Source organism: Bombus pascuorum, chromosome 12, assembly GCF_905332965.1.
Source record: "Bombus pascuorum chromosome 12, iyBomPasc1.1, whole genome shotgun sequence".
NCBI classification, from domain to species: domain Eukaryota; kingdom Metazoa; phylum Arthropoda; class Insecta; order Hymenoptera; family Apidae; genus Bombus; species Bombus pascuorum.
This window is the reverse complement of record NC_083499.1, coordinates 8970805-8986476: the sequence shown is the minus strand read 5'-3', so window position 1 is coordinate 8986476 and position 15672 is coordinate 8970805. Positions and strand designations below refer to the sequence as shown.

At 41.5% G+C, this 15672-nt stretch overlaps 1 protein-coding gene across 1 annotated transcript in view; it reads left to right on the top strand.

Annotated features, from left to right (window-relative positions):
• The window catches only part of LOC132913011 (protein unc-79 homolog), a 49176-nt gene that overhangs the window by 22897 nt on the left and 10607 nt on the right, over positions 1-15672 (top strand). The window contains 17 exon segments of the mRNA XM_060970887.1: positions 6930-6982; positions 7047-7166; positions 7237-7398; positions 7456-7626; positions 7706-7795; positions 7891-8076; positions 8158-8390; positions 8509-8723; positions 11353-11378; positions 11433-11657; positions 13471-13612; positions 13740-13916; positions 14001-14278; positions 14371-14513; positions 14606-14827; positions 14929-15072; positions 15380-15509. Of these exon segments, the coding sequence (XP_060826870.1) occupies positions 6961-6982; positions 7047-7166; positions 7237-7398; positions 7456-7626; positions 7706-7795; positions 7891-8076; positions 8158-8390; positions 8509-8723; positions 11353-11378; positions 11433-11657; positions 13471-13612; positions 13740-13916; positions 14001-14278; positions 14371-14513; positions 14606-14827; positions 14929-15072; positions 15380-15509 (2686 nt within the window). The 5' untranslated portion in view covers positions 6930-6960.

The following is a 15672-nucleotide window of genomic DNA, read 5'->3' as shown; positions in this document are numbered from 1 at the left end:
CAGGCCGAGAGATCGAGATCACGCGGCGACGTTCGGCCGCCTCCCGTATTCCTGTCTCCCGATTCGATTTATGCTCCTCGTTGAATAATTATCGATACCAACGTGTATATGATATTTTACAAGATAAACAGCCGTATTAACGATAAGTGGCAAACAAAATGAGAAAGCAATTTTGAGTCTTGGAAAATTCGGGATAATTTTGAGATAGAGTTTCGCAAAGAAACGATCGAATTTCGTGTAATCGGGGTGGATAAAGTCTTTATGATTTTTAAGCTACTGTAATCGTATGGAAATCGAACATGATACAATAATTTCTTGGCTAAATTGCGGTACGACGAATTCATTAGCGTCTCGTTCCCACAATTAACGCGTTTGCAGCAGCATTTTAGCGCGTCGTGATTAACATGCCCATTGTGACGGCGATTAACATCGAGATACATATTCTCGCGATGGCACAACGATATCGAACGGTGTGCAGCATAACTTCGGACGAATCAATACCGAAGACAAAACTGCCAGCCGCGACGATATCGAGCGGCAACGGTTTCGCGTAACTGGACACTGAGTGCACACCTTAAGGCCACTTTATAACGCAACAGAACCCTGCCACTACCGCATTACTAGGTATGCACAGTGCCGCAGCCAGTTCACCAGGCTATTACTTACCGATACTGTTATTACCGCGCAACCAAAGCGAAACCCCCGTCATCCGCTTAATGATTTACCACCTTAACGAACGATAACCGGAATCCCGAGAGGCCATCGCGAATCGCCATTTAGAATTCGACCGGACCTTCTTGTTCCTGCTAATTTTTATGATTTGCTATATTTTTGGAAATACGATCGACCAATTATGTATAGAAATTCATTTGCAGTTGATACGTAACTCTGTTACTGTACTGTAAATGTCATCGGATAGGGTAGAATGAAGTTACTAGAAAGGAGACTATTTTAAGTTGAATGTCGCACGGTATACTTCGTGGGTAAAACAGGTAAAGGCGAGGTCACAGACCTTTGACACGAAGCAGTGTTTAAGGTCACGTGCGGAACGTCGCAGCGGCCTTGGAGGTGCACCTAATGTCGACGGCGGTCGGGACGTTTGCTTAGACTTTCAAGCTTCAACTTTTCGATCGGATACCCTTTGAAGATCTTTCGTTAACGATCGTTCATCTGCTTTATCAAGACAATCGATTGTTCGATGATGGCAATAAATAAAACGAAGAACAAACATTGCACGATAAAGTCATTGTTCCTTCGGAGATGATAATACAGGTAACGAGATCGATTTGTAATCGCGACGTTAAGAAATAGAAGTCACTCATATTAAAGATATTGCGATTGAAATGTTACGCAATGTTTGTCTTCCACGAGTTAATTGAGGCTCGATTATGTTAATCTCCTCGTAAAGTTCGCCTCTCGTGGAAGGATCAGCAATGACACCAATTATTCTGCCTAATAAATACAGCCGTAATAAATCCGGCAGTTTACAAGCGGCGCAGCTCCACCGTCGAGGGTGGAATTCCACGATTAATGGGTTAACGTGGCGCTCGTATCTCTGGCCCGCATCTGCGTCCACGACACGCATTGCGAACACGCATTGCACAGAAGACGCGATTCGCGTAGCGAACCATCTATCTTAAAACATCTCGAGAGCGTATCGGAGACGCAAATCTTTTTTCCGACAAACGCATGCTAATTTCGGTTCGCAAATCAACCCCCTTCGATTGTAGATCACAGCCGGTTGATCGTGCCCCGACCAAGCGTTTTCCTCGTGCGCGAACTCGATCAGGGCAACCGATTTTCGCGATAGAGATCGTGAGGCGAATTGGGGACAATTTTGAAGAGTTTGTGAGTCGTTGGATGGGTTTCCGTCAATTTCTTTTTTTCTAAACGAATTCCACGATTCATTAATTTTTGATAACAGATTTAACGAGCCATTTTTTTAACGGTCTAAACTTCGCGAGTATGTTACATCTTTTTTGGTAAAATTACATCTTAACGGTGTATAAAGAATGGCAGAAGATGGCCTGTCTGAAAGCTGAGAGCCACTGAGAATCTATATTTGCATTTCACATCCCTATGCGGCGTGGCAGCTCTATAATTCGTTGAACTAAATAATTGAGCTCGAAACCGAGGCGACAAATTTAATTCGCCAACATCGTTAGCTAGCACGCACGTCGCTTATCGATCGTAGATCGAAACGGATACGAGTCGAACGATCGTTTAACGAAACGATCGCTGTTTAAGTGATTCAGTTTCGAAGTGGAACAGCGAAGAAATTTTCTGGAGCATCGAGAAGGATAAATATATTAACGAGCAACCAAAGACCTTCGCTACGTTATCGTCCGATCTCTGATATTTCTAACGATCATCCTGACGTCATGAAACGAGATTGCATGCGAATCTTCTAATTGTAACGTTGGTTAGACGCCGTCATGACGCCAATAATAATCCTGACATCATCGTTCGCTTTTTATCTCTACCAAGGTGGCGCAACAATTAATTTAGTTTCAACTAGCATACGCGATAATATCGATCATTGCTTGGACTGCGGACAATTGTGCAATCTCTGCAGGTGAAATGCAGTTGGAACATGTTTTTGTAAAGAAACAATGATTTATCGAGGCGGGGGTAAGGTGGAGAATAGCGGAAACGACAGCCTCAAGGAGGTTCGTCTGGATCGATACATCGAAGCTTTCGACGACCATTTTCGACCTTCCCAAGTTAGGGACGTTTGACGATGCCTCTTGTACGAGTTAAGTTGTTGGATTTTGCGAGTTGCGCTCGTAAAATATTATATATCGCGGAATATTTCGAAGGATAGTCGTATAGTTCCTTATCGACATGATTCTGTTTACGTAAATTAAAGTTCGTGAAAATTTCACTCGAAGAAATTAACCAAGCTGGCCTCGATTTTTTCTTTTACAGAAAAATAAAATAAAATAATAAAATTATTGACTAATTTAAAAAAGAAAGAAATATCTTCATTGTTACATAGTCGAGCAATAAATAAGTTACTACTTCGAGCTTCCTAATTCGAAACGATTTTCCGAAGAAGTCCCTTCTTCTATCCGCGTCGCTCTTCCAGCAACTTAGCGACATCGCCTTGTACGATTTTACGATAGAATAAAATTGGCCGTTTCCAAGAGGAAAAACAAACAAGTTACCCTCGAACGAGCTACCGTAAATTCTTCCAGCGAATCGGATTCCTGCGCGATCGTTGCGCAAGTATCGCGTCGTGGGGGGCTGGCCGCAGCAATTAGGGTAGCATACGGAGCGTATTACCAACATAATCAAATCACATGGACCCTTGCAGCTCCGTTATGCCCGTTGACAGGCTACAAAAGGGGGATGGCCACCCTCTCGAGCCACCGAACCGGGTCCTGGTCGCCTCCGCCTATTGGCCTCGAATGCCGGTTGATTCATCTGTTTGCTTTTTATTATCTCGCCGACCACCGGAAAGCACCAGCTATCTAGCCGAGGGTGGCATTAATCAATTGATGGGATCAGACACGGTGATGACGAATGCGAGTGCATAAACGATTGCGTCCCAAAACGATTTTCGATCGACCGGAAAGAATTATCGAGCAGAAATCGACGATTCGTTCGTTTGGACAGATTTCCTACGCATCGATCGTTTCTCTCTCCCTCTCTCTGTCTCTTTTTTCTTTCAGAATTGAATTTTTGAAGATATAATTAAATTTCTTACAGAAAGAAATCCCTTCAGGATCAAGATTTGCAGTTGGAATTCGTAATAAGGAAACGAAACGGAAAGCTGTACCTTACAAATGAAAACTATCTTAACTACGTTCGTCTTTGAGATCGGATTTTTCGAACATTTCCTTGCACTATCTATCTTCGTAACTTGCCTTTCGATACAAAACGAACGCGACAGCGTAGGATCAAAACGTCAAAACTTGTGCCTCGATCAAATCAAAAATAAGTTTTACCAGTGAAAAATAATTCCATTTCATCGATGCATTGGGAGATAACAACCAAAATAAATTTCGTTACCTTTCTAAATTTCGAACGACACTACGTTTCAATTTTCTACTTTTAAATCGTCATTCGTTCCAAGATTTCTAATGTCTACACACGCGCGCTGACAGATTTCTCGTACCTTTCTCGTGTGAGTATCGAAGCGTGACGGAGCGCGGTTCACCGCACGACTTTCGACGTGGCCTGCCCCGCGAGCACTGTTTTCTAAGACACCACGATAGGCCGAGGGTTGCGCGGCATTCCACCCCCATCGCGTCCCGTGACGTCGTAACGCGAACGTGGTGTCCATGTGGTGTCCTAGGCAACCCGGCATTCGTGTGTATATCCATTCTACCATCTTTTTCCCACTTCTTTTGCTCCCTTTGTCCTGCTTTAACCCTCTTTCACCCCATCGCGAAGTCTGTATCTTCTGTTTTCGTTTGCTACCGTACGTCTCATCTAGACAATTCAATTTTGTCTTTTATTCTCCCTTTCCTTTTTCTGCCTCTTTATTGTATCTTTTTAATTTTTCACGTTTCATCCTTTTCACATTCGTAACAATGTGCTTATTTTCGTACTCTTTCAGTTTCTCTTCTTTTCTTGCCACGTGTTCTTCGTTGTTTAGTACTTTTTTGGATTCTTAAGATGGAATTTTGTAGTATTTCGTTTTTCGGTGTTTTTTTCTTTTTATATCTTTTTAAATAGCTTTGTCGAGGCGAAGCACGCGATCTCGCGTGAATTCGCGTCTGCGTCACTGCTGCAACCATTCGAACACAGGCGCGCGCCAGATAGAGAAATCGATCCAGTCACCTGCCTTCGCACCCCTCGCGATTACGTCCCCTTTATCGCGAAGTTGCAGTCCTACACTGGTCCCTTCTTCTCTTCCAAACATACCAGAAACTTTTATCAGGTAAAATACGTTTCTACTATCATTTTATCGACCGCCACACGCGTTCGTTTCATTTCAATCGCACCGCTACCCTAAAGCAATTTCGTAATTTAATCGAGTACACGGATTTTTTCGTATCGATTCGATCGTTTCGTCTGTCCTCCCTGCGAATATTCGAAAATTACCGATCGAGATATCGTTTCCTCTATAATTCACCTCCCTTTCAACAGTTCCTTTCTTCAATCTCGCAACAATTCTTTTGGCTATCATGATATTAAACGTTTATTTCCATCCTTCTACATCATCAGAAAATAAAAATTCTCGAAAGAATACGTGTTAGCCACGTTTCCACGTAAATGACGTGGCGACGTCACAATGAACAGATTGCTTTGATTCGATTGTTATGACACGTTGACGGGTCGAAGGCAGGTGTCGACGAGATCGATCGGCCTAGCGCGTATTACAGGACACGGAAGGTATATTTAAAGGTGGGTTCCGGTGTCGTTGTAGATATATTTCGATTAACAAGCGGCGCGGTGTGGCGATCGAACAGCAGCGCGCAAAGCGCACGTATTCCGGAGAATGACTTCACCACTCGCAAGTGTGCATCGTATTTAGATGATATCGATTGCGAGTCGTACGTCATAGGTCGGCCTAGAATCGACCCCTCGTGACACAGTTACAGCCTGGTTCACGGTGCTTTAGCACGAAAGTCACTACGAAATCCGTGGGATTGTTTAGCTCGACAACTGTTGCGGATGATCAAGGAACGATTTTTTACAGCTACGAATCCAACAGAGTAATTTTCTTCTTTCCTCCCTCTCAAATTTCCTTTCCCCTCATCTCATCCTTTCTATCTTCCCTCCCTCAGTTCCGGAAAAATGGGTTCCATTAGCCTTGCTCTAAATAAATACAGTGACGTAATACACGAAGATCATGCGAGAAAAATAGGGCAGGTACACTTTTCTTTGTTTTCTGAATTTGCTTTATTCGCTCGTTTTTCAAACGCTTTATGATCAGAGAATTTTAATATGGCATAATCGTAGTATAAAAACAACCGGTTAGGTTGAAAGATGTAAGTAAAAAAATTATAAAATCTCGAATCACCGATTCAGAGTCGGATATCTAAAGTTTAGAGTAGACCACTTGATCATCAGTGTAGACACGTGACTATCTTATCAACGTTTCGAAACGTTTTCCAAAACGAAGTAACGATAACAGGTAACGATCTGAAAGGCTCGTTTACTAATGCAGCTCTGTCGTAAATTCCACGGTACCTGGTAATCTCTTAAAGACCGTAATTGCAGCTCATTGGATCAAGGATAATGATATTACGGAATAATTGTCAAACCTCATGCGATCGAAGTTACGTGATCGCACGGAAGCTTCTTACATAACGCGTCTTCAGACGGCTTTCCGTCATTAGACCATGATATATATCTCGTTTAACGAGCATCGGTCGGCGGATTCTATTTCTCGTTGGTCGGAATGAATTCCCAAACGCGCCAACATCGCTCGATCGAAACAATCATGTCAGCGATTTAAAAAATGATAAAGAATAAAATGATTATATAATTTTCATCGTAAAAAGATTACTCAACGAACATTGGTAGCGTCGTGTTCGATTTCATTAAGGTAGATCCGTCGCTATCTCTGATTAATTATTATAAATCGAATATACGTTAGAACATCGATATCAGCTATGAAGATTTTTCAGTAGTTTGCAAATTTGTTCGTGTCTCTTGGATTTTCCCGGGAATCGAGCTCTGCCCCGGAAGGGGATGAAAAGATGAGAGGGCGCCGCTCTCCCAAACAGGTCGATACGACCTGCGCGCTCATTCTCCATCGACGACTGTGCTGGAATGGACCCGTGCTGATTCTGCAGTCGCAAAACATATCACGAAGAGAGGTCTCGCGTTTTATGTCGTTCATCATAATCGCGGCGATCGAACGAGGAAAAATTCACAAATAAGACGAGGAAATGCAGGTGGTTGACAATGGCGTAACGTGAAATTCGTGGTGTTTTGATTATCATCTGTGTACCGTGGCCTTGTCACTTTAATAAAGTACAAAAGGAGTAAAAAATACAGAAAATGGGGACCAGATTCGCAGCATGTGAGTACTAGAAAAATGACGCAATGTTTTCTATATTTATTTACGTGTAACTGCTCTTTTTCAGATTCATTGAAGTTAACTAATCTCCACGACTACTATCAGAGACTTCTTCACGGTAGTCAACCCGTACCTTCTGGTCTCGACATGGCAAACACAGTCAAATTCTTTTCTCAAATGCTGCTGTGTAATAATCGCAATATCGTTTTATCCGTGTCTGTTAAAAATCGTTTGATAATTTATGCTTTGTCTCACAGCTCTGTTAAAAGAAGTTCGCGAAGCACCTTTCGAAATGATCAAGTCTCAGAAGTACGACGCAGAACGTATGGCTCTTTACCCGAATTTGGATTACAAACAGCTGTACAACGCGCTCACTCAGCTGATCGATGTTGTTTCCTCCATTCACACCGGTTTGCAAGGTCTGTCCTATATTTTCTTTTTATTCGATCTTTTGCATTTCGAAATCCATGTTTCAGTGTTTGGACAGGCATTGCTTCAGTGTCTCGCGTGTCTCTTGCCTTTTTTGGACCACGATATGATCGACAATGTACCTTACCTCACGGCCAGCTCGATCTCGGTACTTCCAGTGGAACTTCATCAAGATATCGTCAACTATCTCTGTTTCTACATTCTACCATTCACCATCAGTAGGTATCTTCGTTTCGTGCAATAGATGCAGAGACTAAAACACGTTTGATTATTTCAAATATGTTTCTTTAATTATAGCAAGGAAAACCGAGGATGGAACGGAGAACGCGGCTAGTCAGTCGATAGCGGCTGTTATCATGATGATCTTTCAATACTCCACTAACCCAGGTTCTAATTTCCATCGTTATATTTTTATAAGATGCAGAGATGTATTCGTAATTAAAGATTCCAAAAAAATTGTCTAAACGTCTATGATTGTTTAGCTCACCATTGTCAACTATTGGAATGTCTAATGGCACTGAAACCAGGCGTGGTAAAAGACATTCTTTGCGTGGTTGCTTACGGCACGGCACCGGCAAGAGCTTCAGCAGCTAAATTGCTCTTCTACTACTGGCCATCGTTCAATCCGAATCTCTTCGATCGAAGGGCGGTTCTAATGAAATTCGCAAGTGCGTTTCCCCATGGGATTTTCATAATATCGCTGAAACCTTCGTTCGATAAAATACAAAATATGAATTTAACATATGCAGATGATTTGGCACCATTCGTCTGTCAAAGAGATTCTTGTCCAAACGCGGGCAACGCCGAAGCTGGCAAAGTTTGTTACGATCATCGAATATCTATCACATTCGCTACAGAAACACCACCACCTATGTATCTGTGTATCGAATGCGCGAATGAAATACATAGGGCGCATCCTAATCAAATGTTTTACGACATTTTGCATCCCATGCAACAGGTGTCGATGATATGCGAAAATAAGGTGAGTCGAATGGTTTTTAGTTGAAAATTAATCTAAAATAAATTCAGACACGAGAATAGATCTTCCTATCGAGAATTTAATCCCTTTCACACGCCTTAACATTTCTAAATCACGTCAGAACTGTAAAGCCACAGACAAGTCGGCGATCAGCGTCTGTTTCTCCACCGAATGCGCCAGCTACAACGGAAACCATCCGATTCGCTATTGCCACAAATGTCACACTAATCGACACGACAAAGGCCGAGGTGAGGACCACGTGTATCATACGGCGTTGCCTCACATATCGAAATTGGATCCTCAGACGCAGACCTATATGGTACAAGCGATCGTCAGGTGAGACACCTAACTTCCAACCCATTTTCTATTTGCTAAAAGATCCTGTATCGCTTAAAGTTCGAAAGATATCGGAACAAGGATGGGGACTATGGTTGGGACAAGGGACACTAACAGTCGTTGTAATTTGCACGAGTTTAATGAGACGTTGTCGCGACTAGAGACGAGAGATTCGCTCACACGGATCTCTGATTAGTTTAAACATTAAGAATTTTCAATCGATTAAATATCCTAAATTTTGAGCCTATGCTTATCTAAATATAGTAAGAAAGATACAGAGTCTCTTGTCTCTAGCGTATCATCGATGTCAAAGTCCTTTCTGCGACAGAAGCGTTTTTTGATGACGTGAACGTATGCGACGCACGTTGATGCAGTTCGATTGGTTTCATTCGTGTTTACCAACCCACAGATCGCGACCATGATCGTACGTTATGTATTAATTATGTGTTCATTTCTGATATACACGGTAGCTCTACGATATTAAAAAATTTCCATTGAAAAGAAGAAAAATTTATCGTTAAAAATTGTAGTTAACGGGATAGTTAATTATTTATTTAGCGGTAACAGGTCGCATCCAAACGATGGTTGTTAATCACTATCCACGATGTCCAATCTTCGATGTGTTCGAAAGTAACACGATGACGCGTACTAACGAATGATCGCAGGATCATTGTTGCTTTGCGTGTTTGTTCGTGCTGGTCCATCCTGCTTGGTAAGACATTATGCTGTAACTACGTTCAATGGAAACTTAGGATACATCGAAGCAACTCTTCTGCTATATTTTCGTATAGCATAAATTGTCGATATTCGATTACAGTAATTTCCATTAAACGTGGTTAATCGATGCTCCATATTATTGTGTTTGAATATTCACAGAAACGATCGAGATGTCGCATGTCACCCCATTCCGACCAAGAATGTATCTTCCACGTTCCCTTTTATCATACTTGATAATAAATTGTTTCGCGTACATCTCGATCCGTCATAGACGCTAAAGCCTCCAGACTTCGAAAATCTCTATGGATTCGTCGGGGATATAATCTCAAAATAAGGAACTTGTCTTTGGAAAAACTTCAAAATTCTAGAGATTTTAGAGCCAGCGTTAACGTGATTCACCGACTCGCGAATTAAAGGAGTCGAGATGCGATAACCAACGTGAATAAACTTTCACTAAATCGCTTCTATCGACTATTGAAAACGTTCAATGAAAAGTGCAGCACCGAAGTCGCCTCGAAAATCGTGGAGAGCGTTCGAAACCGGATGGCGGCTAGCGTGGACAAGTTTTTCTTCGAGTTATCCACAAGCGAAAGACACGTGACTCCGAAGCATTCAGCCTCACAGTAGAGAGCATAGGAAAAGTGCACCTTAAAGTTGCAATGCGAGGACACCACGCCGTATCACGTCCTGGATACGACGCACCAGCAGCTTGGTACCGTTTCTACAAATAAAAACGGACCCACTGGTGCAGGCTTGAATAGATACCCATTACCCGAGACACACTGGTATGCTGCACGAACAGAGACACTCTTTTAACGGGATATCCAGGGATCTGATTTTTCTCTGTATTTTTTTTTTTTCAATTGTTATTTTCATAATAGAATCGCGGACTCTATAAAATACTGAAATCTTTTTTTTCTGATATTCTTGATATCTTTTATTCACTGATATTTCTTTTTTTTTTTCTTTTCTTTTCTTTCTTTTTTTTTTTTTTATAGTCTAGAATGTTACTTCTCGAATGTCGACACATCAATACTGCATGTAGTTTTGATATCTTGAAACTAGCATGAGTCCCCGTAGTTAGAATTATAGAACACGGAACAGTGAATTACATTTGCTGTCATTTGAGATAGGAATTCTTTCAAGATTTCTCTCGATGATCTAACTGTCTATATGCTATTATAAATGGATATAATTTCTTATGGTGAGCACGATCTAAAGTCGCGTCTGATCGAACAGACGTTGTGGTCGACGTAGATTAATCGGATTTCTATTTTGGAACATTTGTAACACAGAATGTCCGAATAGTAGATCGACATTGTCGTTATTTAATATAGAATTTTATGAACTGTTTCACGATCGATACCGTCACACGATTCTTTATTATCTTTTGTGATACAAAAGGGTGTGATATTCTGCCAATTATAAGTAAGAAAGGGATCGTGAAGGAATTCAAATCACCATTGAACGTGGAAGCTTCGATTCTTCGACGTTCGGTGCTCTTTCATTTTCTGGCTCGCCTGAAATCGTTAGTGGAAGCTTCGAATCGCGGCACAATCAAAATTGGAAACAACGTCGAAAGTAATAATCGCACTGAAATTTGTTCCTTTATTTACATTCAAGTCTCACTTCCGATCAAATTCGCTCTTTCTTTTATTATTACCATAACTGGAGATACCAACGAAACTATTTATCGGGTAATATTTCAATATAAAAGAACGAGAACCTTCGTCTATCGATTCCAAGTGATAGATTTAACCGAGAGAGTGTCGATCTCAGTTAAAAATCATATTTAACGATCAGTTGAAAAAATTATCGTGTGAAAAATTGCCAGTGTTTAGCCGACCACAACCAGACGTGGCCGTAGATCGCGTTTGACATCCCACTGACCAGGTTTCCTCTCTACTTGCAGCCTGCTTAAGGAAGCTGAACCGCTAAGTATGGATAGTAACCGAGACATCTTGGAAATAAATACTAATAAGGGAAGCGCAGGATTCCCAGGGAGCGGCGGTGGGAGCAGCGGGGGTGGTTCTGGTAGCGGGAGCGGTGGGCAATTCGATTCGGCTACCTTGGAGGAGAGACAGCTACTTGGAAGATACGGTGTCTGGCTGCTGGTCGGGCTTTGCACGCCGAATCAAGAAACTTCGATCGAAATACTCGGCCGTTTATTGTCAATGCTATTTCATTGGTTTCATGTTACTGCCTACTCTTTCGATGGTACTAAAAAAAGCCTTATGCACCTTATCTTTTCTGTTGGTAATTTAACACTTCGCATATTTATACACTTAATGAACGTAGAACGTAGATGAGCAGTGAATGGGCGGCGGAACGTCTTGGATAATGTCGAGTAACGACGACGATGTCACGATGTTGCTTCGAATCTTTTCAAGGGATTGACGACAAATTTCAAATAATTACAAAACGATATGAATTCCTTTCTTTGACGTTTTCAAGGCTTCTTAGTTTTTTTTAAAACTTCTCTTTTTTTTATTAGATCGTGGTTATGGTAAATACGTTTTGCGACGAATTGTCCTTCTCACAAACACGTCCAATGTAGATTCTTACGAGTGTGTGCATTTCGGCGTTCGGATGTTGTTCGTCCGTGAGAACAACAGTTCGTCCACTGTAACTGTAGCCTGAGTCGAAGCAACGCGAGACACGAGTGTCGTACTCGACGAGATTCGAAGCATCTCGAGCCCATCACTAGACCGTAGGTAGTGTTTGGCCGCGATCGTAGGCACATTCGAGCGGATCGCCGATTTTTCCATTGGTTTTCGTTCTTTTTCTTTCGCTTTGTCTTCAGATGCTTTCGACACAATTACTACTCCATGTTTTACACTCGATACGATATTTAACGTTAGACAAAGTGGTGACTAGAAAAGAACGAAACAGAGAAAATTAATAATCTTCATGGTTAGGTAAAAAGACATTCACATGTTACACATTTCTTAGTGTTTTGACAAGAGCTTGATCGTGAACACTATCGCCGTTCGTCATATTCCAATTGAATAGCTTTCAATGTTGTCTTCCTGTTTCTCTCTCTAAATTCTCCCTACTTTTTTTTTTGTGTGTGTGTCTATAAATTGTATCAGTAAATCAATGTATTCGATGTTTCCTGTGTTGAACTCGTTGTCGTAGAGGCGTCAGCTTTGCAGCTGTTCCAGCTTGTTTCTCCGACCTTTCTATATTTCATTTCTTATCGTTTCAGAGTTTATTCCCTTACTTCGTTACTGTGTAGTTTGAAGTACACCTATAGAATTTTCTTCTCTCATAGATAGAATTGATATTTGATGTTACGTGAATGCAACCCTCGGCTATCGAGTTTGGACCATCCGAAACTTTTAATAACAAGTTGAACAGCATAAAGAAAAGAGTATAATTTGCTGCTTGTAACATAGTACTTTTGCCTGGAAAAATGACATTTCTTACATTCGATGGTCAGGGACTGTAGAAAATTCTTGATATTCGACGACGATCTGCTAGGTTGACGCCTATGCGTTAAGTTGCCTTTACGTGTGCATGTCACACACACACATACACACACACACGAAGAGCTTCCACTGAAATCTCAGAAATAAGAGTGCGTCTGCGTCGCGGCTGATCGAGTCTCTCAAAGATCGATGCATAGAATGACAACGCTGAAAGAATATCGTGCGAAGTTTCTATGCATCGAAGTAGTGATTCTTTCTCGAGAATAGCCATGTTAAAACTCGCGAAGAATTTTCCAAATAAGAATACAATTGGATCGATCGGTTTCTCAAAATTCCTTCGGTGATCGATTCAGAGATTCAATGATACTTTCTGCATGCTGTCGAAGTAACACTGCTAATACAGATTCAATAGCTTTGTACCTTCCCCGTATTTGCTGTGTGATCCAAAATTCCGCTTTTGTATCGTTTCCATTCGAAAACACACGAACTGATAAAGTACCCGGTTTCTACGGTAAATTCGACCAGTGATATTCTCAAACGTACTTTAAGAGGTATTTTCTTAAGAACAACGTCTGATCTATCGTGATGTTTTACCGTAGGGCAAGCAGAGAGTGCATTGGAGAAATTGAAAACCGAATACGTCTGTGGATGGCTGTCGGAAGTGATGAAAACTCATTACGAAGTTTTCATTTCCTGTCTTCTTCCACATCCGGCGGACTACGTTCGAGTCGGAGGACACTGGTGCGAATGTTGAAAATTCTTGTTAGGAATTCGAGCAGTAATAAAATTAATTTAGCAGTAGAAATTAATTTAAAAAAAAAGATACCTAAATAAAGCTGATTTTGACAAATGAATGATTGCAATTAAGGGAAACATTGGCCTCGAGGACGTCGCACTTAAAAGATGGCCTAAATCGCTTGTTCTGCTTAGTCCCCTACGAAGTAATTACCCCAGACGTTTGGGACTACGTGATGCCACACTGGATGGAGGCCATGGTGAACGACGTACCGGAGTACGAGCTGCACGAATTAAAGATGATTTTATGGTATGAAATACTTGGCTCAAGAACGATTCTTGCCTAGAAAATTCTTGGTGAAAATTTTGAAAACTATTCGATTATCGTCTCCAGTAAAATTTTGGATCGGGACATGAGTCCTCTAGGCTTCGACGCTAAGAAGATGTACAATTTCGTGGCGAAACGATTTGTCAACACTTGCGCAAAGGTTCAAGAACAAGCTCTGAATTGGCTGCAAACGCTAACTATGTTGGAGATCAGCATTCCTCTGTGCCAACTGTTTTCCATGTTCAGCGATGGCGTGGCTGTTATGGGTACCATGAACATTGCCGAGTCTGAGCAGAAACCCAGTAAAGGAAAGAAGAAGAAGGACGAGGAAGGAAATACTATTTGTACGTCGAAATGACAATTACCGATTCGTAAAGGAAGTGAATTTTCACGTTTTCGTGATAATAGAGGGTTTACTAATGCGTAATATGTACAGGTTCTGTGGTCGAAAACGAATCAGGAAAATCGACGCCGTTATCCGACGATGTTGTCCCAACACCGAGACACATGGAATTCACTACCAATTCGGAGTTGAATTTATCCTGTTGCATTCTTATGCTCGATATATTATTAAAACAGGTGCATCCATTTTTGCGGATACAAATCTAAGAGTAGGATATGATTACGAAGGAATGAACAAGGAATCTAACGAAATGTATCAAATATTACAGATGGAATTGCAGAACATAGATAAGCACACAGGGATTAACACGTGGGTTTGCAGGGACGCGTGTCGATTGATGAAATCGATCGTTGCCTCGAATTGGAACAACTGCCACGTGTGCAACGCAGTCACTGAGTGTACTTACTGTGAATCTAGCGTGATCTGGCATCAATTATGCCTGCAATTGGTCACTTACATGGCACCGGAAAATCCAGCTTATCCGCCTGACGTGAGTTCCTTACGCTAATATTCGGCGACGATCGAACAACCAGATCGCTTAAAGTCTCTTTGTAATTTTCTGTTTAAATTCAACTGTCTTCTAACGTTCAGAAAATCGTCGACGAAAGTGCGGAGGATCATGGACGTAAAAGTCCAGAGGCAGCACGAAAAGGAGACTCAAAATCCGACGTGGTAATTAGTATGCCAGTGCCGGAAATGCACTCGGTCGGTGGCGTTCTTGCACACATGCCTCAGGTATACTGCCATAATAAACTTCACTCGTTGACAAATTTGAGATGTTCTATTATCTTGTTACACGATCTTGTTACACCGCCTAAGAGACACAGCGTCTTTCTTTCTATCTCTCTGTGCGAAACACTTTCTGCAACAACAAAATACGCAGCATGCTGTTCGTCTAACAAAAACAAAAACAAAAAAAATACAAACTGTGTGTGCCTCTCTCTGTCTCTCTTCTTCTACTGCAAAATGGCGTTGTGTGAACCATTAACACGGTAGGCTAATCTATGTGACCGGAGGTAGCTACTTTGATCGTTTATATCAGTTCTTCGAACAGATCATGACAGCAACAGTAGAGACAGTTTCGGAGCAGTTGGATCTCGCAGCTATCATGCCAACGGAAAAGGTCATGTCAGCTGTTGCTCGAGCAGTTACCCTTTCCGAGACTGACGTAGGTAAGACAAAAATTCGCCTGGTTCTACCTTTCGTATTTTTAAAATCGATCGAACGTGATTAGTCGAAAAATAATTATCAAATTTCGAATACCGAGTTCGATGTCGAATTTTTTAATTACTGAAAATCATGTAAAATTGCAGTGAACGTTGAATTAACTTAAAC